Genomic DNA, 26,335 nt, shown 5'->3' with positions numbered 1-26,335 from the left:
CGGTTATTAAAACCCAACTTGGTTTTACGACTAGGTCATTCCCGCCGCAATACGCAGATGCTTTTCTTGCCTCAAAGGTCCCTCGCAACTAGGCTTCATAGACAAGAGTTTTAAGAAGCAACCTGTTTTCTTTTTCTATAGAATCCTGTGATCACGCCGTATAATTTGATGCACTGTAGCGGATCTATCGGTACAGACAAGCACATACTGACATTAAGGTAAGCCAGAAATACGGATACGCCTGCGAATCGGTACCTGGCGGGGATACGGCAACTAAGTCGACGTTTGGATGAAACCAACCAATTAGAATAGACGTAATACGATTCAAAACTAGTCGATGCGGCGCAAGTCACCGTCAATAACATAAAGTCGTAAACCTTGCCTCAAACACCCCCTCTTTTATTTTCGTTCCTTCCAAACTAGACTTGGTCTCTTTCCACTTGTTTGTGGAGAAGTGAGAACTCTACTTTTAGAATTGGCCTGGATGGCATCGGGATCATCCGAGTGACAGAAAATGGCACAGTCTTCTTCCCTATAGCCAGCACCAAAAACTGTGCCAACGTTATTGTCACCCGGGTGGGGATGTACTCATGCGTGAATAAGTGTTGCTGAGATTGCCTAAATGAAATATGGAAGTGGCTGAGCTCGTATAAGTCACTGGCATGGCTGGATGCCATCCATCGTGGTTAAGGTAGCATGAGCATAGCAGAGCGAACAGACGTCATGTTTTCAGCACTCGCTGATGCAGCTCATGGTTTTTATTTTTATTTTTATATATAAGACAGACCCCCCAATGTGTTCTGGTTTGATCAATATGGAATTTTAGTTTCAAAGACTTACCAGTCGTTCATTTATAGTCAATGTTTCCCAAAATGCTCTCGCTGTTAGCGCTCATGCTGAGCCAACAGGCGCGAGCGGCATGCACGAAGCCTAATATCACCGACGCATGCTCACCCGGTCGTTTCCATTTCCCAGATATTGACGGGACTGCTCCCATCAGCATTACCGCTGCAGCAATTTCCAACTATACGGATATCTCTACGGCCCCCGGGACCGTCGACGCAGCCTCTTACACCATCAGCTTTTGCAACGTTTCAGTCACATACACTCATCCAGGCACGGATGACGCCGTCAATGTGCAAGTCTGGTTGCCCTCACCCATCTCTTGGAATGGCAGACTCCAGGCCGTTGGCGGAGGCGGTTATAGTGCCAGTGTTGGGTCTTTATACATGACTCAGGCTGTTGGTAATGGCTATGTTGCTCTCGATACTGACGCCGGTCATGTGCGAGGTCCTGAGGGCATGACGACTCCGGAAGCATGGGCCCTCAAAAGTCCCGGGAAAGTCGACATGCAGCTAATCAACAACTGGGGCTCAACTTCTCTGCATGAGATGGCTGTCATTGGGAAAGCCGTGTCCAAGAGTTACTATGGCGCCAATCCTAAGTATTCGTACTTCACTGGATGCTCTGGAGGCGGACGTCAGGCCATGATGATTGCACAAAAGTATGCCGACGACTTTGATGGCATCATGGCTGCGGCACCAGCTATAAACATTGAAGACTTTCTCGCGGCGGCATATTGGCCAACGCAGGTCATGTTTGACGTAGGAGTAGTCCCTGCTCCATGCGAAATTGAAGCCTTCACAAAGGCGGCAGTCAACGCATGCGACAACTTGGATGGCGTTAACGATGGTATCATATCGTTACCCGCCCTGTGTAACTTTGATCCCCACGACATCGTCGGGAAGAAATTTTCCTGCAATGGTACTATGCAACAGTTCACTGCAGCCGCGGCAACCATTGTGCAAGCAGCCTGGACTGGGCCTCGCAGTGCAGATGGGAAGACCGGCTGGTTTGGTGTAAACAAGGACGCATCCCTTACTGGCACTTTGCTCTCCACGGAGTGTACATCAAACGCCTCCTGCACAGCACCGAATGCCAACCTCATGTCTAATTGGATTCAGTACCTCTTGGTTAAAAGCCCTGGATGGGATGCTTCTACGATGAGCAGCGAGAAGCTTTTCCAATATCTCCAGCAGTCCAAACATGAATACAGCTCCTTGTTATCTGCAGCCAACCCGGACCTTTCCGCCTTTCGAGAGGCGGGCGGAAAGTTAATTACGTGGCATGGACTCGCCGACGAGATTATACCGCCCAATGGCACGATTGCATACATGGAAAGGGTCCTCAAAACGCACGCCGATTCGGACAAGTTCATTCGGTTCTATGAAGCACCGGGGGTAGGTCACTGTCAAAGTGGCGCTGGAGCAGCCCCGTCAGCTGCGTTTGAACAGCTGGTGTCTTGGGTTGAAAATGGGACGGTTCCCATTACCTTGTATGCTACAGATGCTACCGGAAGGCACCGTGAACTGTGTACATTCCCATTGCAGCAGGTATATGTTGGCGGTGATCTTAGTGATACTACTTCTTTTGGTTGTAAAATGAGGCATGAAATTGGTTCACCCGCTAGCGACGAGCTGTTCTTCTAGAAATGGAAGATAGAGCTTACAAGCTGCTGTGGCAACTTCACCGTCAACTCCACCCGGTAGAACGCTTTGATCGTTTACTCGTTGCCTGATGGTTAGATTGCATGAGCTTCTTTACCGAGTCTATGTCATAGTATAAAATTGTCTCCTCGACAAGCCTTGTTTGTCGTGGCTTGAGAACTAGTAATAAAGTTGCCTCGTCCTATCAAAGCTGCTTGTGTACGTGTGACCCAACCAAAGGTTGTAGTGACCGACACCTTTGTTCTTTTATGCCAATGAGTTCATGCAAAGTTCCTGTTCATCAGTGGAGACATTCCCTGGATATCATATGGGTATCTAAATTTAACAATATTTAAAATCAATGGTGGGATTCTTGACTAGACCAAAGACCTGACATTTGATGAACGGACTAACATTCAACTAGAACCGATATCATAGAGATACGGATTATGTAGACCTAGGGATTCGTGTGTATGGATTAAAGTAAAAGAAAATTGAGGGAACTGACAGCAAACGTGGTGAGGAGTACTCATACGATAACCTGGAGCATGCATGCTATGCCTTGGAGTGCTCAGCTTCCTAATAGGGGCCGATCATATTGGAAGAGCATCCTCATCTACCTGCGGAAATAGAGGGTTAAACTGGATAGCGATTTGGGCGTAGATGCAATGGTCTCATACGGATAGGTAGATACGTTTGGCGAAGCCGAAGTGGTGTTTACGGTCTATACGGCGTAGGCTATTGAGTCAATGCTTGAAATACGCTAATACGGGGATACGAAATAACATACTTGGCATTGGATTAGCTAAAACTACGGACCTGTTGTGAGCTAGACCCTCTGGTGCCGTATTCCAACGTGAACGATTGGATACGTCAATGCCTTGTGTTCCACTGAGTGTTCAGAGGCTGCAAGCTTAGGAGGTCTTCCAAGCCTTCCAGACAAGGGAGAAGGAAAAAACGAAGTAGTACGCCAAGGTCTAGACACATTCTTAAAATAGTGACCTGATTCTCGGTCTGTTCTGCATTTAAGTGAACAGGAGTCCCTTACCTTTGTGTTACGGACGGCTCATCACAAACGACTTCTCTCACGCAAGTCGGCGAGCCCGAAAACGCATTTGCCTACGATCATCATGGCGATCTTGGAGCCCTACAAGCACGGCTACTACCTGTGGAAATACATTCCTTCTATAGAGGCTGCAGCAACATTCTGTGCCTTATTCATAATTGCCACAGGAGCTATTTGCCATCAGATGATTCGCAACAGAGCGTGGTTCAGTATCCCTCTTACAGTGGGAGGCTACAGTAAGCCTCTTGTCTCCGCTTCCAAGCCTGACATTAGTCTTGGCATCTAATAATTTCTGAAATGAAGTGGAAGTAGTTGGTTTTGCATGCCGCGCAGCTGCTCATAACAAAACCGGCAAACTGATGCCCTACGTCATTCAGCAAAACAACATCCTGCTTGCGCCTGTCCTTTTCGCAGCAACGATTTACATGACCCTGGGTCGAATTATTCGCAACACGGGCGAAGAAAATCTCTCCTTTATCCGGCCAAAACGAATCACAAGGCTGTTTGTGACGGGAGATATCCTCTCCTTGGCAATACAAGGTGGTGCCGCGGGCCTTATGGTTGTTGGAACCCATAATCAGTTGGCACAAGCAATGGTGCTAACCGGATTGTTCTTGCAAATCATACTCTTCGGTATATTTTGTGCTTTGGCGTTCGTGTTCGACCGCAGACTGCGTCGATATTCGACAACTGTTGGTCTAGGCGATCTCCAGTGGGATAATATGTTGCGAATGCTCTATGTTGTCTGTGGTTTGGTCATGCTCCGATCCATCTTTCGGGTCGTTGAATACATCATGGGGGTAGATGGCTATCTGCTCAGTCATGAATGGCCACTATATGTGTTCGATGCAGTGCCAATGCTTACTGTCATGTTTGCTTTTTGGAGGTGGTTTCCCACGGCGGCTCATAGACCTACCAGTTTGAGCTCGGGGACTTCCATGGAAATTCTAGGTCCAACAAAGTAGTGGAAAGCTAGTTTTATAAAAGCTTAGTATGGTTTAAATCAACTGGAAAGTTTGAAATGGAACGTTGGGTGAGGTTGATAGTCAAGTACTTTCAGAAGTGATCGCCATCAATCAGCTCAAGTTGTGGTGGACAGCAAGTTCACCTACTTTATGTACATCGGCTCACGACAACAGAGCCATAAAGTCGACTTAACATCATCTTCTAAGCATAATGGTGTTGTAGGTTTCACAGGGGGTGAAACGGAATTCCGTTCGTCAATAACAAATAATAGTAAATTGGTTCTAATCGATGGTTTATGATAGTTGAAAGTGGTGTTGTTGACTAGAAGGTGGGGATATTCCCCCTTGGCCTGTCACGTAGGTCTGGGAGGCTTGGGCCTCTCAGCCTGGCGGGCGTGTGGCTGGAAGTGCTACACGACTCCATATTCCAACTATCGCAACACTAGAAACTCTCTTTTTATAGTGTTGAAGCGGTTGGAATACGTTATCCCTATATAGTTCCGTCTCCTCGTTAATTCGGCCTCCTATCCCTACTTTCTCCCGTAGTTACGGTCTTGTTACCTATCCCTCTATACGTATCGTTATCGTATTGCTATTAACGAATCTCTCGAAGGCTCGATTTAGTTTGCTCTTCGTAAGGGTATTAGTAGGGTTGTCTTCGCTATTAATCTAACGAATTTCTTATAGTTCTCGTCTTTTATACGATTGTCTTAACGCTATAATATCGATTATAAGTCGCTTTTCTTTAGTAATGCCTAGCTTTACGAGATACTTATATAGCGAATAAGAATCGGTATAGATAACTATCTAAATCGTTAGTAGGTTAAGGTAGTTAGTAATTATCGCTAAGGTTATAGCAAGGGCGTAGGCTATATCGACGCTAGTAACTATCCCGTAGATCTCTAACGCTAATATATTATAAGTAACTCGTTTACTCTTCGTAAAGCTATAATAAATAAGGTTATTATAAATCGTAAATTCTCTATTATTACTATTAGAAGAAGTATCGTTAGCTAGGATAATTAGAAACCCTAATTAGGAAGAAAGGTTGTAATTATTAGTAAACGACTTATTAACGAAAACGAATATCTTAGCTATTATAAGGTCGAGTAAGATAAACGTTATTTCTCGGTTAGGCGATTCTATTTACTATCGAATCTATTAATTTAGTACTTTTATCGCTTCTAGCAAGGGGTCTTAGTATTAGGCAGTAGTAGATAAATCGAAACAAGCCTCGGGTTAGCAAATTAACGCGATATATATGGGTGGCAGGCCTCGCCGGCCCGTCACGTGGGCTGACGGCCGCCACCACTGGTCTTAGCCAGCCTCCACAGCCCTCTAGCTAGTCAGTTAGTTCTTCCAACCAACAATACCACTTTTCCCCATTCTGAGCGTTCTATGCCGGTTCTCGCCCACAGGTTATAAGCCCAGCGTTATTCTTTCGGAATAACGTCGTTTTACCCATTATTCTACTCGTCTATCAATTTTCTATTGATTCACGAATTTTTGCGATTTTATTTGCTTTATTTACCCTTCTATGCAATTTTCTCGCCTTATTTTCCCTTCGCTAACGAATTTCACTTTCTAACGCGATATTGGCTGCCTGGCGCGCACGAATATCACGTAGCACGCGACCGACCACCACAACCCACTAGTTTTCACGAACACCACGGAATTCCACTACAACAACAGACTTTTCAGTCACAACCACACTACAACTATAACTTTTACTTCGATTTCCTCGTTCTCATAAGAATTCAACTATTTTAGCTTCGGTTTTTCAAACCAGCCTATCAGTTTCTTATATCTTCTATAAGTATTTATTCTTCCCTTCGATTCACCGTATTTCTACGGTCGGATCTTATAATTCTACCTATTTCTCGTATTCTTACGCAAGAGATTCTCCCTCCTATACAATATTCATACTTCTTCAGTACCATTTACTTATCAATACTTTCCCTTTCTAACAGCACGCGTAGGTAGCAGCGAAAGTAAGCTATCTAACGTATAGACACGCCTCCAAAGCTACAGCCTCGGAGAAACGCCTATAATCGAGGTGCGACTATAAGTCTGTCCCGCATTATTATAATACCCTTACTTTTACTTCAAGATGTCTCAAAACGACTTTAAGACCGTCTTCACGCCTCTCCCTCGCCTGAAAGGTGAATCCAACTAGAATATATAGCGTATGCTTGTTATAGCGACCCTGCGAGGATACGACTTCGAGATATTCCTCGAGACTAACGTCCCTCGCCTTGCTAACCCTATCGCTGCAGAGGAATAGAGAAAGAACCGTAACGTCACGTATAGTCTCCTTATAAACGCTAGCAAATCGGTACTCGACAGGCTCTATACTACGGGTTAGATCGACGATAGAAACCTATACTAGTTATAGCAGGCGCTCGAGAAGCATATTCCGAGAATCTTACAAGATGCTATAACTACCCTTATTAACGAGTTTGCCAAGACTACCGCCAACGATTACAAAACTCTTCACGATGCCCTTAATCGCTATCACTACCTTAGAAAGCGTATTAAGACTATTCATAGTCGTCTACTAGACTCCTTCCTCGCTATTTTCCTCCTTAACTTCTTTAAAAACCGACTTCCTGATATGTATAAGCATTTTACATCGAAGGGCGCTACCTATCCTACTTAGAATAAGGTAGCTAATACGATTTACATACTTACCTAAGACGAGGATTAAAAGCATAGTTATACTACTATTCGTAATACACCTAGAGGCAAGTCTGCTAGCAGTAAGGGTCCTGCCTCTCTAGCCGTTACTACTACCGTTACCTCTACTATTACTGCCTCTAAGGAAAAGAAGAAGTGCGACCACTATAACTATGATTACGAGACTATAAAGTACTACGTCGCCTACCTTAATCTTATCCTTCTATACTATATTAACTAGGATAAGTTAATTAAAAAAGCGAGAAAGTATATATATAGCGATCGCTACCGCTAGGATCAGCCTACTTCTATTAATAGTACCTGCTAGACTATTGTTAAAGCGTTACCTACTATCTTAGGTTAGTCTGCCCTTGCTTCTATTACTAGCCTAGCAGTTTTTACTACTGCCTGCGATAACCTTATTACCCAAGACAATATCGTTCTCGATTCTAGTTATACTACTTTAACCTTTAATAACTTGCGATATTTCGTTAAGTATGCTAAAAAAAGCGATTTAGCACCTTCTACTTCTGCCTCTAGCGTTCTAGTCTAGTTACTTAGCGTAGGTACCGTCTTCTTCTAGACCTAAGACCCTACTAACCCTAACGTTATTTACAATTAGATACTTTATAACGTTAAGTACAACCCTTCTAGCCTAGCCAACTTACTAAGCCTTAGAAAACTTCGTCGTAATTACGTAGAATATGATTAGCAGACCTTAAGCCTTATATACGTAACATAGCATACTTCCCTTACTAAAGTTTATTAGGTTTCTAACGTTTACGTCGTTAAGACTTATAATACTAGAAATCACGTGCTTCGAGATATTACTATCAGCCTCGCTGCCTTCTAGGCTACCTAGCGACCGTCTCTTAAACTAATATACCGCCGGCTAGTTTACGCCTACTTATTACGTGTTGTAAAGGCTTGCCGCCGTGTTAGCATTCGGTTTATAACGTTAGAAATTAACGCTTTTTTCTATAAGTCTTGCCATCTTAGCAAATCTACTAAGCGAATTAGTCGAGACTAACCCCTTCTACTTATAAGTATCGGTGATAAAATTTACCTTAATCTCGTTAGTATTCTTCCCCTATTAATAAAAGGGAACCGTTAGGTTCTATACCTTATAGATAAGTATAGTAGTTACTACTAGGTTGTTTTTCTACCTAACCATAAGTTTGCTACTATCCTAGCAGCTATTAAGAAATAGGATACTAAATTCTATAGTCTTACTAGCCTTAAGCCTAAGGTTTAGGTTTCTAACAATACTCCCGAGCTAATCAAGGTTTTCAACGACCCCTACTTCGAAGGTACTCGCTACAACACGACTATTGCCTATACGCCTTCTATAAACGGTACTATTAAGCATGTTAGTCGTACTATCGTCGAAGGCGCCTAGACATAGCTGATTAATATATCCCTTCTAGAGGAACTATAGGATTACAGTATCGATTCGGTAACTTAGATTCTTAACCTCTTACCTATACCTTCTAAAGGTAACTTAAGCCCTTACGAGATCATAGCAAGAGAGCTAAACTTGGCTGCTAAACGTAAGGCCCCCTATATTAAACATCTCCGAACGTTTAGCTATGCCGCCTACGTATATAAGAAGGGCCCTCGACGCCTTATACGCTTTGCTAAGATAGAACTATAAGCAATTAAGGGATTCCTTGTTAGTTACGGTTCTCTTCGTAGCTATATTTACTACGTTTACCTACCTAATCGAAAGGAGGTTATTCGCTATAAAGATGTTTGATTTCGTAAGGAACTATATAAGATAGTATTACTTCTAACTACTAGCATACCTAATATTGATAAAATTAAACATAATACTGTATTTATCGAACTAGATATTATCATCTAGTATACTATCCGTCAGAAGCTTATTAAAGGTAAAAAACCCGTAACTAGTAATCCTAAACTAGATAAGACTATCGTTAAAAAAGCGATAGTACCTACTAATATACATCTTATGTCTCTACTACTAGAAAGTCTATTAGAGACTACTACTATACCTCGTAACAGCATTACTAACGAATTAAATAATAACGAATTCGTCGCTTCCGTAGAAACAATAGAAACTAATCACCAGGACCCTGATTCCTTCTCCACGATTATTAAGAAAGCAACAAGTCAACCGGCAGAGTCTTCTCGACCTCGCCGCGCCTCAGCCTAGCGACTACCCGGTTACTACCAAGCCGCTAGTAGCGTACGCTCCTATGCTAAAAAGACCTTCCTATCTATTAATATTCTAGCTTTACTAACTTCTCGTTAATTTTCTCTTAACATGCTTTCTACTACTGCCTTTTCGAAAGTCTTACCTGACGGCGTAGTAATCCCGAAGTCCTACCGTAAGGCGTAGAAGAGCCTATAGTAGCCTTAGTAGGAACAAGCCTTTGAACGAGAGATAACTTAATTTACGGAAAAGGGGGTTTACGAAGTCGTTTACCTACTACGTAACGCTAAAGTCCTACCTAGCAAGTAGGTATATAACATCAAAACTAATAAAAATAACGAAATCGTATGCTATAAAGCCTGATATATAGTTTATAGAAACTATAAGAAAGGTAACTAGTTATTATAAGAGGTTTATACTATAGTTACTTCTACTACCGCTACCCGACTCTTCTTCGTAGTTATCGTACTTCTCGATCTTAAATACGAAGTATATAATTTCGATACTACCTTTCTAGCCGCCTCGATTCTAGAAGGGGTTAAGGTATACGTCCGGCCTCCCGCTAGCTACGCTACTAAAGATAACAAGGTATAGTTACTATACAAAGCACTTTATAGCTTAAGAAAATCACTACTTTAGTAGTTTCGACTTATTAAGAGTAAAATAGAACGAATTAGCTTTACTACTATTAATAAGGAGGTTTGTCTCTTCGTTAATTATAAGATCAAAGCGTACGTACTTATATACGTTGATAACAACGCTATCGCCGCTCCTAATAAGCAGGTTATAATAGAAGTTCGTCGTCTCCTCGAGAAGGTCTGTTCTCTTAAAGACCTTAGCGAGGCTACCGATTTTCTCGGTTTCTAGATTGAACGCGATAGGGCTGCTAGTAAGATTTTCGTTTCCTAAGCTAAGTATGTAAAAGCAGTGCTTTAACGATTCGACTTTAATAGTTTAAGTATTGTTAAGACGCCTATAGCGACTACTAACGATCTGCCTATTACCTAGGATAAGAACGAGTGCTTGCTTAACGAATAACAACTTTATATCGAATAAACCGGCTGCCTTAACTTCCTAGTAGCTAGAACTCGCGTTGACATAGCCTATACCGTTAGTAAATTGTCATAAGCGAATTCAGGGCCTTCTAAGGCCTATCTTCATGCTATTAAGCACTTATTCCGATACCTCAAAGGTACCGTTTATCTCGGTATTATACTTAGAGGCATCTCTACGATCAACGAGTTGGGGCTTTACGCTACTGCAGATGCCTCTTTCGCTGACAACAAGCCATCACGAGTCTCGACAGGTAGTTACGTCGTCTTCCTCGCTAGTACGCCGATTGCTTAGAAGTCAAAGAAACAGACTTTCGTGACTTTAAGCACTACGGAGGCTGAATTCATCAATCTTACACCTATGGCAATTGCTATAAAGTAGATCAGACGTTGCCTCTCCTAACTGCTCGGCAAACCTATTACTACGCCTACTATCATGTTTACTAACAATGCTAACGGCTACGATAACGTCATAAACCTACTTAACGAGGCACGAACCCGCTATATCGACGTCCGATACAAATAGATCATATAGGAGGTTCATATTGCGAAAAGCATCGAACTCCGACTTATCAAGGGCGCTGATATGGCTGCCGATAGACTTACGAAGCCACTGGTTGCGGTCAAACACAAGGAATTCGTTCGTTTGTTGGGCATGGCGGAGGGATTGGATTGAGAGGGGGATTTTGAGACTGTGGGAAGATATTGAGACTTCGGGATTCGGAGGATTTTACGGCCTCCTATTGGCTAGGTTTAACCGGTAATTGACCGAGTTTTCTAATAGTTGAGAACTCCTCGGATTTGGAGGATTTGGGACTTTTCTTGTATTTCCTATTATTCTACTGCTTTTTCGCTGAGGAGTCTGAGAGGGGGTGTGGGTGGCAGGCCTCGCCGGCCCGTCACGTGGGCTGACGGCCGCCACCACTGGTCTTAGCCAGCCTCCACAGCCCTCTAGCTAGTCAGTTAGTTCTTCCAACCAACAACACCACTTTTCCCCATTCTGAGCGTTCTGTGCCGGTTCTCGCCCACAATATACGCCCTTCTAGCGCGTTGTTCGATATATTGCTATTTTAGGTTAGGTTTAGTAGTCTTAATATATCGTAACTTCTTAGCTTATCCCTTTTGCCTTAAATTGATCAAATTATCGGTTAATAGCGCGATTATCCCTTTATTAAATTAGAAGGGTTTGTTAATTATAAGGATATTCTTCGCTTTTGCTATAAAAGCTACTTTTTCTAACTATTCGTCTTTTAATTATAAGAACGCCTTGTCTAACAAACCGAGGGTATTGTCAGTTTGCATACCGATATAGCTAAAGTATATATTTTCAATAGATAAGATTAATAGGCATAGATTATACGAAGAAGTAACTATCTAGAGATTCTCTTTATAATACTTATAATACGTTGCTTACTAGTAGGTTCTAGCTTCTACGATTCCGTATAAAGGCTTTATAACCTTTATAATAGTCCCTTTTAGGTACTAGTCTTAAATTTACTTCGGTAAGTAGGCGAGAATAGTATAATTAAGCCTTATAAAGGATTAAACGTAGGCTTATATAATATCTCGAAGCTATAGTTATTTCCCTTCTCGTAGGAGTAACGAGGTAATTAATAGAATTAACCGTTAACTTACTTACTAAATCGTTAGCAATTAGGTTAATATAGCCTTCTTACTATCGTTAGTATAACCCTATATTATAAGTCTCGATTTCTCGTAAGGTTTAGTTATTTTACTCTTAACTTTGTTAACGATATAAGATTGGAAGATTTATATATTTTAATACTTTCTCTTATTAAACTAAGTAAATTTAAATACTTTTCTAGTAATAAAGCTATTAATCTCTTATTTAGTTAACTATTCGAACGGTTTACTTAGTATAGTAATAACACCTTCTCGTCGTAGTTTAATTACTAATTCTTCGTCTACTTACTCCTTAATCAATAGGAATATTTATTAATAATCCAGGTTATCGTTAAATTCCTTTATAAAGTAGGCGATTAGTAGTAGTCTCTTCCAGGGTCTGCCTAGGCGTCTTCTCGGTAGCTCCGGTACCTCTTGCAGTTCGTCTGGTTTACTACTTCTACTAGCGATAATAATTTCGTCGCGTATTACTTCCTACTATAATATCTTAGCTTCAGGTTTTTCTTCTTCTAGCGCGGCGATGGAATTAGGTAGTTAATCGGGATCTTCGTAGTATAGTTTGACTATAGTAGACTAGAAGGTCTTTGGATTACGTAGCATATCGATAGTATAGGTTTTGCTGTTTATAGCTACTAAAGTAAACGGTCTAGTCTAGCCTTTCTTTTCGCGCTATACTTATACTTATAACTATAGTAGTAAATTAATAATTAGCCTTATATTAAGGCTATTATAGGTAGCGATAGCTTCTACTACCTGTCGCCTTGCGTAAAGTTTACATACTTTGCTTATCGCCTTCTTAATCGCTTTTGCCTGCCTTATAACTTCGGGAGATAGTAGCGAATCGTTAGTAATTTATAAGTACGAGCCGAATACTAAGAGTATTAGTACTATTCCGTTTAGGCTAGCAGTATCGTTAACTACTTTAACTACTATTTAAAATACTAATTCTAGCGTAATTATTAAGTCTTCTACTTTAATAATTTCGTATGCCTTCCTTAGAGGTATATAGTATCGTTTAACTTTCTTAATACTATTATAAGCTTTTATAGGAATTTCCTTGATTTTAATTGCTATTCCTCTCGCCGCGTTTCGGAATTTTGTTAAGCAGAAGTTTATTCTAGCATCGGTAACTAGCTAGTCTAGGGGTCCCTAATATATATCTATCTAGCAGAGGCGTAAGGCTTCCTAAGTAGCTTTTATAGAAATATCCTTAAGGAACTAGGCGGCGTTAAACGCCGTAGCGGTATCGACGACGTAGAAGACTAGTCTATTACCCTTAAGGTATATTATGTTAGCGATAACCTTATAGTTAAATTCGTAATCGTCTTATAACGTAAATTTAAACCGTAATAGCGCTAGTACGTATATTTAGCATCGATAGCAGACTTTCAATAGTTGCTTAATTACCGTAATTTTAACTAGGTAGCTAGCCTTCTAAAGCACCTTATATAATCGTTAAATAGATAGGTATTCGAAGCAATAGTAAACCCGTCGCAATTTAGTATCTATAAGGTAGTTCTAAGCAAATAGTTTCTCCTTATTAAGTAATAACTATAGGTAGCCTTATTTATAAATAATAAGTACGACTTTATTTCCCTAGATAAAGGTATTCGTAACGTTATTAAAGTAGACCTTTAATCGGTCTATATCTCCTAGGCATATAAGGAAGGGAGTATTAGTCTTAATAACGTAAAATTTAACGCTTCTAAATAGCGTTAGCACTTTAATAGTCTTTATAAACTCTAGTAGTATCCTATCGCCGAATTTTACTATAACGCTGCTAGCCGCCTTAGTATTTAACATAATTCCTTCGTAAATTTATTATAAGGCTACGAATTATAAGTAGCTAGCGGTTAAGAATCCTGCTACGCCCGAGTCAGGCATAATCCCTTAGAAGTTCTAAGCAGAGTAGCGTCCCTCGAGTATAAATTGCGAAGGTAGCTCTTTCGGTTCTAGTTAGTTACGGAAGAGGTCTTCTTTCGCAATAGCATAGCAGGTTGACTAGTCTGCTAGGATCGTAGCGATCCTATTACTATTAATTGCTATTATAGTAAAATAAGTAGTGACTTAGAATGCTAGGAATTTACACCTCCTAATATAACAAGGCACTTCCCCTAATACTAAAAGGAATAGCTAAAACCTACTTCTACGCCTCGATTAAAGTAATCAACCTATAACCTAACTTCGAGACTATAATCAACTAATTAAAATCATACTTCGAGACTAAGGAAAGGTAATAAGCATACGTTACGTAGTAGAATATAACTACTCTTCCCTAAATCATTCGCGATAACCTTAGAAAGACTAAATCGGAGTATTTTAACATACTATATAACAAATTAAGCAAGATTTAGCCTAGTTTGCTATAATAGGATTATAACGACCGATCCCTCTATACCTAACTTCTATACGCTTATAGAGATATTCTAAAGTATGCAATAGCGTTATTTATACCGGCTAAGACGTATAAAGGACTTCGCAGCTAATTAATCTCGTCGATCGAGATAGCTACCCGTCTTAACTAATAATAATTTAACATAGTAGCCAACCTACCAAAGCAGTACTAGACCGACAGAACTTTTAACAGTCGAGGGCGTTATTCACGATACAGTCGTTCATTACAAAGTCGATCATTACGAAGAAGAAGCCGTATCAAACCCCTATTACCGCTAACGCCTAAGAAGTACTACGTATATAGAAAACCTAACTACTAGTCAACCAAACACACCACAGAAGAGAGACGAAAAGCATACGAGAAGATCAAAACCACCTAATATGCCCAAGATACATTACTTCCAGCATATAGCTAATTTCTCGTCTAATACAAGGGTTTCGACGGGTTAGACCTATAACCTACCGCCGAAGACCCCTAGCAATACTACTACGTAACCAAACAAACTAGTAAAGGTAACGAAGAGGAAGAGACCGGTAGCGACAGTTAATTCCAGGTTACCGCTTATTTTACTATAATAGCAATTAATAGTAATAGGATCGCTACGATCCTAGCAGACTAGTCAACTTGCTATACTATTACGAAAGAAGACCTCTTCTGCAACCAACCAGAACCGAAAAAGCTACCTTCGTAATTCATACTTAAGGGACGCTACTCTGCCTAGAACTTCTAAGGGATCATGCCCGACTCGGGCGTAGCAAGATTCTTAACTGCTAGCTACCTATAATTCGTAGCCTTATAACAAATTTACGAAGGAATTACGTTAAATACTAAGGCAGCTAGCAGCGTTATAGTAAAATTCGGCGATAGGATACTACTAGAGTCTATAGGGACTACTAAAGTGCTAACGCCGTTTAGAAGCGTTAAATTTCACGTTATTAAAACTAACACTCCCTTCCTTATATGCCTAGGAGATATAGACCGATTAAAGGTCTACTTTAACAACGTTACGAATACCCTCATCTAAGGAAACAAGGTCATACCTATTATTCGCAAATAAGGCTACCTATAGTTATTACTTGATAAAGAGAAACTACTCGCCTAGAACTACCTTATAGACGCTAAATTGCGATGGGTTTACCGTCGCTTCGGATACCTATCTATTTAACGATTATACAAGGTATTCTAGAAGGCTGGCTACCTAGTTGAAATTACGGCAATTAAGTAACTATCGAAAGTCTGCTATCAATACTAAATATACGTACTAGCGCTATTACGGTTTAAATTTACGTTATAAGACGATTACGAATTTAACTACGAGGTTATCGCCGACGTAATATACCTTAAAGGTAATAGACCGGTCTTCTACGTCGTCGATACCGCTACGGCGTTTAACGCCGCCTAGTTCCTTAAGGACATTTCTGCGAAAGCTACTTAGGAAGCCTTACGCCTCTGCTAGATAGATATATATCAGGGACCCCTAGACTAGCTAGTTACCGACGCTAGAATAAACTTCCGCTTAACAGAATTCCGAAACGCGGCGAGAGGAATAGCAATTAAAATCAAGGAAATTCCTATAAAAGCCTATAACAGTATTAGGAAAGTTAAACGATACTATATACTTCTAAGGAAGGCGTACGAAATTATTAAAGCAAAAGACCTAACAATTACGCTAGAATCAGTACTTTAAATAGTAGTCAAAGTAGTTAACGATACTGCTAGCCTGAACGGAATAATGCTAACACTCTTAGTATTCGGCTTATACCTACAAATTACCGACGATTCGCTACTATCTCCCGAAGTTATAAAGCAGGCGAAAGCGATTAAGAAGGCGATAAGCAAAGTATGCGAACTTTACGTAAGGCGATAGGTAGTAGAAGCTATCGCTACCCGTAATAGCCTTAATATAAGGCTAATTGTTAATTTACTACTATAGTCGTAAGTATAAGTATAGCGTGAAAAAAAGGGCTAGACTAGACTATTTACTTTAGTAGCTATAAATAGCGAAACCTATACTATCGATACGCTATGTAGTCTGAAGACCTTCCGGTCTACTATAGTTAAACTATACTACGAAGATCCTGATTAACTACTTAATTCCATCGCCGCGCTAGAAGAAGAAAAACCTGAAGCTAAGTTACTATAGTAGGAAGTAGTACGCGACGAAATTATCGTCGCTGGCAGAGGTAGTAAACCAGACGAACTGCAAGAGGCACCGGAGCTACCGAGAAGACGCCTAGGCAGACCCTAGAAGAGACTACTACTAATCGCCTACTTTATAAAGGAATTTAACGATAACCCGGATTATTAATAAATATTCCTATCGATTAAGGAGTAAGTAGACGAAGAATTAGCAATTAAACTATAATAAGAAGGTATTATTACTATACTAAGCAAACCGTTCGAATAGTTAACTAAATAAGAGATTAATAGCCTTATCGCTAGAAGAGTATTTAAATTTACCTAGTTTAATAAGAGAAGGTATTAGAATATATAAATCTTCCGATCTCGTATCGTTAATAAAGTCAAAAGTAAAATAACCGAACCTTATAAGAAATTAAGACTTATAATACAAGGTTATGCCGACGATAGTAAGAAGGCTATATTAACCTAATCGCTAACGATTTAGCAAGCAAGTTAATAGCTAATTTTGTTAATTACCTTGTTACTCTTACGAGAAGGGAAATAACTATAGCTTCGAGATATTATATAAGCCTACGTTTAATCCTCTATAAGGCTTAATTATACTATTCTCGCCTACCTACTAAAGCAAATTTAAGACTAGTACCTAAAAGGGACTATTATAAAGGTTATAAAGCCTTTATACGGAATCGCAGAAGCTAGAACCTACTAGTAGGCAACGTATTATAAGCATTATAGAGAGAATCTCTAGATAGTTACTTCTTTATATAATCTATACCTATTAATCTTATCTACCGAAAATCTATACTTTAGCTATATCGGTATGCAAACCGACGATACCCTCGGTTTGTTAGACAAGGCGTTCTTATAATTAGAAGACAAATAGTTAGAAAAAGCAGCTTTTATAACAAAAGCAAAGAATATCCTTATAATTAACAAACCTTTCTAATTTAACGGAGGGATAATCGCGCTATCAACCGATAATTCGATCAATTTAAGGCAAAAGGGATAAGCTAAGAAGTTACGATATATTAAGACTACTAAACCTAACCTAAAATAGTAATATATCGAACAACGCGCTAGAGGGGCGTATATCGCGTCAATTTGCTAACCTAAGGCCTGTTTCGATTTATCTACTACTGCCTAACACTAAGACCCCTCGCTAGAAGCGATAAAAGCACTAAATCAACGGATTCAATAGTAAATAGAATTGCCTAACTAAGGAATAACGTTTATCCTACTCGACCTTATAATAGCTAAGCTATTTATTTTCGTTAACAAGTCGTTTGCTAATAACTATAACCTCTCCTCCTAATTAGGGTTTCTAATCATCCTAGCTAACGATACTTCCTCTAATAGCAACGATAGAGAATTTATAATTTACGGTAACCTCGTTTATTATAGCTTTACGAAGAGTAAACAAGTTACCCGTAGCGTATTAGCGTTAGAGATCTACGGGATGGTTGCTAGCGTCGATATAGCCTACGCCCTCGCCATAACCCTAGCGACAATCACTAACTACCTTACCCTACTAACGATTCAGATAGTTGTCTATACCGATTCTTATTCGCTATACGAGTATCTCGTAAAGCTAGGCATTATTAAAGAAAAGCGACTTATGATCGATATCATAGCGTTAAGACAATCATACGAAAGACGAGAACTATAAGAAATTCGTTAGATTAATAGCGAAGACAACCCTACTAATACCCTTACGAAGAGCAAACTAAATCGAGCCTTCGAGAGATTCGTTAATAGCAATACGATAACGATACGTATAGAGGGATAGGTAACAAGACCGTAACTACGGGAGAAAGTAGGGATAGGAGGCCGAATTAACGAAGAGACAGAACTATATAGGGACAACGTATTCCAACCGCTTCAACACCATAAAAAGAGAGTTTCCAGTATTGCGATAGTTAGAATACGGAGTCGTATAGCACTTCCAGCCACACGCCCGCCAGGCTGAGAGGCCCAAGCCTCCCAGACCCACGTGACAGGCCAAGGGGGAATATCCCCACCTTCTAGTCAACAACACCACTTTCAACTATCATGAACCATCGATTAGAACCAATTTACTGTTATTTGTTATTGACGAACGGAATTCCGTTTCACCCCCTGTGAAACCTACACATACTGTAGTAGTAGCAGCTTAAACTTAATTTCAGTGTTCCAGACGGGTCTGATCTACAGGAACTACAATTGCGTAACTCCAACCCCACTGTCAAGTCAGATAAGGCCCTGTAAGGCAATCAATTGAATTATTTCCCGACTCTCAGCCATCGATGCTATCAGACGAGCCGGCCAGCTACCTAGTAAAAGGAGCGAGTTTGGGATGGTAAACCTCCTTGCAAACTCTCCGTAGGCCCCACCATGCCGCTCTGTAATGCAGCATTACTCCGAATTTGCAACGCGGCAAACGTGTAAGTCCAAAGGTAGCCAACAGTCGAAGAGAAGTTTGACCTCAATAACAGTTGGAAAAGTTTTGAAACCATCTGCAATTGTGCAAAGGTCGGCGTGCTGGATCACTGGTTTCAACTTGGGATTTGGTCACTCAATTGTACGACTCTGCGCATGACGATTACTATTCCATTAAAGGAATGACATTTACCGACGCGGTAAATATACCGAAAGCTTTAGGGTATCATTATCAAGAGCGAGCTTGGATTCAATGTGTTTCATTACTGCGCCCTCGAATGAATCATGACAGCTTGCTCTTGATACCTTCGAATCCACTTGTCTCGACCTTGATACATCGCTCTTGTATCTAAACCCACATGGTAGATACGTACCTCGAGCGTGTTATCACCTTACCAACCGTCGAGCCGTAAGCTAATAATATGTGTGCTCTCATCTATTATAAGTAAAGAAATTCCACAAAACCATCATCGTAATGTAAAGTTCTGCTCAAGCCATTTCTTAGTTGTTCTTATTTTCCGTCTTTATCAAGTGAGCCTTGACGGCCACATTACATTCTTTATAATTTACTTTTAACAATCATTCGCTATGTCCAAGGATGCTTTGGGGGCAGCCAAGCCACTCCTGCAATGGGGAGTCCCTCGGACCAGGAAAGATTTGTACAACACCATCACCAAATACAATCATTACATCTTTCCTTTCACACTAGCAACAACCTTCTGCTGTCAGTGACCTCATTCTTCCTTTCGAACAACTGGTCCATGCAGCTAACTCAGCAACATACAGTGCTCTGGAAGTTGGCTCATGCTACCTATCACTACGAAAATGCCGTAAAGGCTAATGATCAGTGGAACTGGACCACAGTGCTTCAGACAGCATTGATCTTCTTCGGACTCATTGCCCAGATGCCCCCATATGCGTCGGTTTTCGGCTTGTGCACGCCAATGCGGCCCGGCTTGTATTCTCAGGCCCCAGCCAAACGGGATTTTCGCAGTTTAAGAATTTGCCTTGTGACTAAAGGCACCAATTTTGACGTGAGTTCATTCCTTTAGACACCCTGACTGTCTCAAAATTCGTGACTAATGTGTAATTGAATCTTGAAGACGGTAATGAGGGCTACCAGAGCCTGGTCGCCACTTCAGAACATCCCAGGTGTGCGCTTTCACGTTGTCCTTGACGACGAAAAGAAAGAAGTGCAATTTCGCCAATCTCTTCCGTCATTTGTTCAGATAGTCGTCGTCCCATCCGCTTTCACGCCCAGCAAGGCCAAGTATAAGGCCCGCGCTCTTGAGTTTTACCGACGAAACCAGCAATTAACCAGTAATGACTGGGTCCTGCACTTGGACGAAGAGTCTATGATTGATGAGGACGTCATGAATTCTTGTCTTGATTTCATAACAAAGACTGACTTGGATGTCGCCATGGTATGGAATGCCTGCCTTGCCTATACCGTAACATGACTTAGCGATCTGGTTTACTGACTGGGATTGCTTGCTTCTCTACAAACAGGGGACATTGCATTACAACGACGTCAACCATTGGAAAAACGGCTTCCTAACGACTGCTGAGACGCTTCGTAGTCAAGAGGACTTTGGAAAGTTCTCCTACTCTGTCCGGATGCGTAACAAGCCCATGCTTGGATGGATGCACGGCTCGTGGATCGTAATCAACGGTGCTGTCGAGAATAGCGTGACATGGGATACCGACTGCCAGGCGGAAGACTTCTGGTTTGCATACAACGTAAGTGCCAACATCTTCTCCGTGACGGGTTCAAAAGAAAACAGACTAACTCACTGTGCACCGAAGTCTTCAGCGAAAGGTTACAAATTTGGTTGGATTTGGAACACCGTTCACGAACAGCCGAATGAAACATTCCACGACTTTTGGAAGCAGCGCAGAAGATGGTACACGGGAATTCTATCTATTCCCAGCATTATCGTCAAGTTTTCCCTTGTTGTTGGCGTCCTCGGCGAATTTGTGTACTGGCTTGGGTATGTTCTTGAACCCCTGTGTTCTGAATGATTTCTGTCTTTGAAAACCGCAACGAAGCTGATATTTGACTTCGTAGGCCTATCTATACGCAACTTGGCGGTATTTTCATAATTCCAAAGTGGCTATTTATTTGGGGTTTGTGGCATCTTGCCGTCGACACTCACAGCCTGATTGTTGCTTCATTTCTGCAGGACCTCACAGCACCTGCCGGAGTGATTTGGCTCCAAACTGTTCAGCATGCCATTCAGACGGTATTTCTAGCGCCTTTCGTGCGCCTCGTGCAGGTTGCTGCGCTGATAACCTGTATTTTCCAACCGGCTCAGGGGTTTGAAATTGTATCGAAGGTGTAAATAGGAAAATAGTGTAAACCCGCTAATCATACGTTAATCCGCCGTTGATGTCGGAGATTCGTAAGAAGTGTAACAGTTAAGCCCAGGTGAGAACATCATGGATCAACGAAACAAATTGTAATGCGACTACTTTTTCGAAGGCTTACTTAACATGCTGCCATTGGTGTATGCAAGAAGTTTGACATTGCTGCCGCATATGTAGGTGTGCAGAGCATTTCTTCAGAACAAGAAAAAAAGAAAACAAGAACGCGACAAAAATACCAAGAGCACAGCGTATGAGCAACGGCGATATCTTTAGTCATTTATATTGACGGGGTTGACGCCTAACGTCTTATTGAATTTACGTAAAGTTTATCGAGCCATGGCTACTGCAGGGTTTTGAATTCTCAAACCATGTTGGTCCAGCAACAAATGAGGTTGTTAATATAGACCTTGCGGCATACACAGCCAGGACTGCAACCTTCCCTAAGGGGTTCGAGGTAAATATCAAGCCACGGAGTAAGGAAACCATTGCCATCCAACCATTCAGCGAGAATACAAAGAGGGACAAGAGTATCTCGCTCAGTATAGCGAGACAACGATCTTGAAGAGTTAGTCCATACAAGAGCGGATACGAGGGTAGGGAACGGGGCAACGTGACACTTTGTTAGCATAATTATATGCATGGGCTGGCCAAATTGAAATAGCTGCTGTGAATAGTTGTTACTTACTTCAATCCATCTTCTCCTCATTCCTCTCATAGGGAGAAATTAGACTCCTGCACGCCAAAAGAAGCCTGAAACACCGTGGGAATGCTATTTATAGCAGAACTTGACAGTTTTAGTTCGCTGTCTATTAGTCGGTATTCTCATAAAGGTTTGAATAAGGTGTAACTGCCAATTTGTTTAATGAATCACTACCGACGGTATTCAGGGGAGCGGATGATAGACGTCATTGCTCCCGGTCACCCGGAATCATGTTAGATGAGCATTTGAGACGCTATTCTTATTTGTCGCAGGACGGATCTTCGGTATCTATTGACATTGGTAAAGGTTTCTGTGGCTGACTAGGTACTTCTTCTCACGGTTCTGACTACCTCGTCAACAGAGCTTTATGGTTTAACCTTTATCATACTATATCGGCTACTCACAGAATGATGGGAAATACTTAGTTCTGTCAGACTTTGTTGCAGTTGCCACCAAAGTAAACCCTCTCACTTTATGACTGTGCTGAGATTGTGCTCTGGGATCATGCTTTAGGGAACGTAGGGAGCCAGTTATGCCGTTTTATGTTGACCGCCTTTGGTATCTTACAATTACATTACTGCCTAGGTAATGCATATTTCTTGGTGGTTTTAGTATTGGTTAGCTAGTTACTTAATTGTTTAGGACAGCTTGCGCCCCATGCCTGCGCAACTCGGGGCGATAAAGGTTGATATTCCTGGATCGAGGTCAAGCAGTCTTTCTTGCATATCCCAAGTCTCGGTTTCTTTCGTAGTCCTTATTCTATTTAGTCACAATAGCCGAGCGGGTGACGGCACATTTGACCTGTCAATTAATTCTCAACAAGCAACAGATAAGCTTTTCAGATAATATATTACGATTAGTAACTCATGGGGTAACTCATGGGGTAACTTCTCTGCCTTTCTACACTGAACTTTAAACTACCGTCACAGTCTTCTTGCAAGCCGTAATCTCGTCTGGACCAAAAGCCTTTGCGTCCTGCAATACCGCACCAATTCTCCTCATACAGCCAGGCCTATCCAAAGCAGGGGTGACAAAAATTCCATGGACGCACGGATTCTTCCGCTCGGGATCGGGGGGCTGCAATCCGCCGTAGGTGTAAACCAGTACTAGAGCATATATCTCCATAGACTTGATGAGCTCCGCGCTCACTTCGTATCTTCGGTCAATGGAGTCAAGCATAGCGGGGCAATCATCATCCCCCTTCTGGCTCCGAAACAGCACATGTCCAGTCGGGCCCTTATTCTCAGAGAGCTTCACCCGGACCAGCGGAGCTTCGAGCTTAATAAAGCCATCTTTAACACGGCCAAAGGGATTGTCTCCATCAACAGCAACCCTGGCCTCGAGGACCTTGGCCACTTCCTCCACATCTCCGATGAACCCTGTTGCAGGAATGCCATCGACGGAGGCCCAGGACCATGACGGTGCTCGGTATGTATCAGAAGCTTCACAGGAAAGGGGTTCCCAGCAAAGGCCCTCTAGCAGCGAGCCACGCCACAAGCCTGCCAGATATTCATCGTCGAGGGTTTTGTTCAAAGCTCGGGCAATACCGGAGATGGCTGGCAGTTTGTCCGCCGGATTGGTCATCTCTCGAGGTCCGTACTCCCAAAGAAGACTATTCCAGTTGCTCATGGAGGGGTTAGACAGCTCTACAGCCTTGGGAGACTTTTTGGTCTTGCGTTTTGCTTGATTCTCGACGTAAGCGGAAATTTGGGGATCCTCGCTGATGGAAGGCAGTGAGTATGGTAGTTTCAGGCCTTCCTCCGCTTCGAAACCCTCAAGACATTCCCAATACATCTGGTTGCTCGCAAAGTGGAGTACTCGGCGAGCGAGAACGCGTTCTTGTAAGCTCCATGCTCTTGTTGTCAACGGCTCCTCTCTCATCTGGACGTGGTAGTTGTGGATAACCTCCTTATCAAGGGGCAAAGCAGACGCGAGGATGTAGTCGCCATTACTAGAGCTGCTGCAAGGCAGTTTTACGTAGGTCTTCGGTGTTCGAGCGGAGAGCAAGCCTCCGTTGGCGTTATCAGACTTTGCCGCTGCAAGCGTTAGGTAGGAATTCGAATACACGGCTGCCATCTGCGCCGACTCCCGTTCCCAGTCCTTCAAGTCATCCTGGCAGATGCACAAACTGTCGATCCAAAGATACCTAGAACCCAGCATGCGGGTCAAGAACACGGCATCTTGGAAGGTCTTGGGAAGTTCATCAACCTTGATGCCATTCTTCCTAGCTTGCATAGTCTCGCTGGTTGTGGTGAAATGCTTTATACCTTTTCCCCAACAGTAGCTGAGAGTGATGTAATGACTGCAAATCCCAGAATCAGGCTCAACAAGCTTGATTATGTGGTCAGAATCTGAAGTTCCAACATCCAGAAGGCGGGTCGGCATTCGAGCTCCCTGAATTCGGCAATGAGGGTGCTCATCACACTTCTTGAGCCAATTGACGATTCGGTTAAGGGTTGTCTTGTCCGGAATCTCTCTCAACACGCGCCCATTGTATCCGACTGAATGATCGTCATCTTGTGGAAGGTCTTGTCAGCAAAAGATGTTAGATAAGGGGAGAGAAAGCTTACTTTCATCCGACGCGAAACCGATTGATGCAACAGGCATCACCCAGCGATCACTTTCGACGGTGCTTCCACAGACAACCCAGAAACCATCGCCTCCAGGCTCTCCTCGCCTCGTCAACCACATATCCCAGCTCGGACGACAGGTTAAAGCACCTTCAAGCTCACGAAGAAGATTGGAAATCTCCTCCAGGAGGCCACTAGCTTCTTTCTCAACCAACTGGCAGAGTACACATCCTTCCGAAGCCGCTCTGCGCAGGCTTTCTAGATCAGAGTGATACTGAATGCCGAAGCGTTCAATGGGTTTTCCTGCTTCATATTCATGGAGTAGTAATCGATGATAGCGTGGTTTCCCACTCATTGTCTTTATGAATTCTTCATCGCGGAAAGGGGGAAGCTTTCCCAATGGGATGGACTTACAAAGATCACATAAAGACATGGTTCAAAATTTAGTTAGTATCCGTTCGTGAAGTGCAGTCGGATGCAAAGTCATCCTTTCGTTGCATTTTTGAAGCCGGCAGCATAGTCCTGACTATTAAATGGCTCGTAAAGGCGAACATACTGGCGGACCAATCCTGCCTATTCGCCTTCAATCGTGCTCATACGATGTCGATCGACGTGGCCAGACCCTTTGTGTAACGACGTCATACCAAGCAAGCTTGGGGGAAACTGATTACTTCTGAGGGCAAAGTTGAGGCAACTTGATGCTCAACAGCAGTTGCCACATACCTTATCTTCTGGAATCGAGAGTTGATGCAGCGGCTGCAAGTCCACCTGACACTTTGCAGACAGTGTCGCGGCGGGGAAATTCCCTTGGATTAGCTGGCCATTTTGTTCTAGACCCCTTGCCCCAATTATCATGACGGCGCGTGGTCCCAGGCAACTGGTGCCTAAAAGTGGTTGGGCAAAACAAGGACAAAGGCGGCAAGGATTCAGACGCCTGGCCATGAGGTTCAGTCGCTAATGTGGAACCTAGATACCTATATGTTCCCTTATAAGTTAGTCCACTGCAGTTGATGGGCAGAGGGATCTTCAACTGGGGGTGGTTGCTTTTAGGCCCCATGCTTGCTACTGTCCACATAGTACATCAATGCCCTGTGTTCTGGACCTTCTTTTGAAGAACCGATCGGGTTTCTGCATGATCAAGGCTTTCTTGATCTAGTTTTACCGACATTCCATCGTGTATCTTTACACGACTAGACTATATTTATCAAAGGAAAATGTGAAAGGGAAAAAAGAGAGAAGCGGCATTAACGAGCCACTGAAAATTGGGTGGAAGGTATCCGCAAGACGGACCCCTGTGTTGTCCCCTATTCCCTACAACTGTTTAATGCCGCCCTCAAGTCTTGCGACAGAGAATACCTTATTCAACGCAAACTTTTCTTTGCCATGTTGTATCATTTGTTACCTTTTTTTTTTTTTTTTTTGGTAGTAGTAGTAGTAGTAGTAGCCCTGGTGCTAGTGGCAGGGCGATGTAATTTAGGCCGGATGCTAGATGCAACATTACTCTGGCAATTGATAATCAAAACTCAACCACAGCATAAGTTAACTCAGGCCCAAATCGAACCAAAGCTTCTTTATTTATCTCCAGAGGTGTAGTAGAATACGCCTAAAAGTCGACACAGATCAGTTGTTTTCTAGGAGGAAGCTGACATGTATACCTCAGTAAGCATCATCGTACCTAAAA

The 26,335-nt window shown here is 42.2% G+C and overlaps 5 protein-coding genes across 5 annotated transcripts; 3 read left to right on the top strand and 2 right to left on the bottom strand.

Annotated features, from left to right (window-relative positions):
* Nucleotides 1-872: 872 nt before the first annotated feature.
* Nucleotides 873-2,489, top strand: CTRU02_211398 (feruloyl esterase B precursor protein; the record flags this gene model as incomplete). The annotated part of the gene is made up of 1 exon (XM_036720420.1): nucleotides 873-2,489. One exon carries the CDS (start codon nucleotides 873-875, stop codon nucleotides 2,487-2,489), a length of 1,617 nt encoding a protein of 538 aa, XP_036588163.1.
* A 1,127-nt stretch (nucleotides 2,490-3,616) lies between these two features.
* On the top strand, nucleotides 3,617-4,517 carry CTRU02_211397 (rta1 domain-containing protein; the record flags this gene model as incomplete). Its single annotated transcript, XM_036720419.1, has 2 exons — nucleotides 3,617-3,788; nucleotides 3,856-4,517. 2 exons carry the CDS (start codon nucleotides 3,617-3,619, stop codon nucleotides 4,515-4,517), a joined length of 834 nt encoding a protein of 277 aa, XP_036588162.1.
* Nucleotides 4,518-13,661: 9,144 nt separating this feature from the next.
* On the bottom strand, nucleotides 13,662-13,868 carry CTRU02_211396 (uncharacterized protein; the record flags this gene model as incomplete). Its single annotated transcript, XM_070205624.1, has 1 exon — nucleotides 13,662-13,868. One exon carries the CDS (start codon nucleotides 13,866-13,868, stop codon nucleotides 13,662-13,664), a length of 207 nt encoding a protein of 68 aa, XP_070060867.1.
* Nucleotides 13,869-19,605: 5,737 nt separating this feature from the next.
* Nucleotides 19,606-21,359, top strand: CTRU02_211395 (cre-bre-3 protein; the record flags this gene model as incomplete). The annotated part of the gene is made up of 6 exons (XM_036720418.1): nucleotides 19,606-19,741; nucleotides 19,804-20,051; nucleotides 20,121-20,441; nucleotides 20,527-20,757; nucleotides 20,824-21,008; nucleotides 21,086-21,359. The coding sequence occupies 6 exons, from the start codon at nucleotides 19,606-19,608 to the stop codon at nucleotides 21,357-21,359; spliced, it is 1,395 nt and encodes a 464-aa protein (XP_036588161.1).
* A 1,637-nt stretch (nucleotides 21,360-22,996) lies between these two features.
* On the bottom strand, nucleotides 22,997-25,087 carry CTRU02_211394 (heterokaryon incompatibility protein; the record flags this gene model as incomplete). The annotated part of the gene is made up of 2 exons (XM_036720417.1): nucleotides 22,997-24,600; nucleotides 24,655-25,087. The coding sequence occupies 2 exons, from the start codon at nucleotides 25,085-25,087 to the stop codon at nucleotides 22,997-22,999; spliced, it is 2,037 nt and encodes a 678-aa protein (XP_036588160.1).
* Nucleotides 25,088-26,335: the final 1,248 nt, after the last annotated feature.

The sequence above is a fragment of the Colletotrichum truncatum genome, assembly GCF_014235925.2.
Source record: "Colletotrichum truncatum strain CMES1059 chromosome Unknown Contig_0007, whole genome shotgun sequence".
Taxonomy (NCBI): Eukaryota; Fungi; Ascomycota; class Sordariomycetes; order Glomerellales; family Glomerellaceae; genus Colletotrichum; species Colletotrichum truncatum.
The sequence above is the reverse complement of the archived record's forward strand: the minus strand, read 5'-3'. Positions and strand labels throughout refer to the sequence as shown.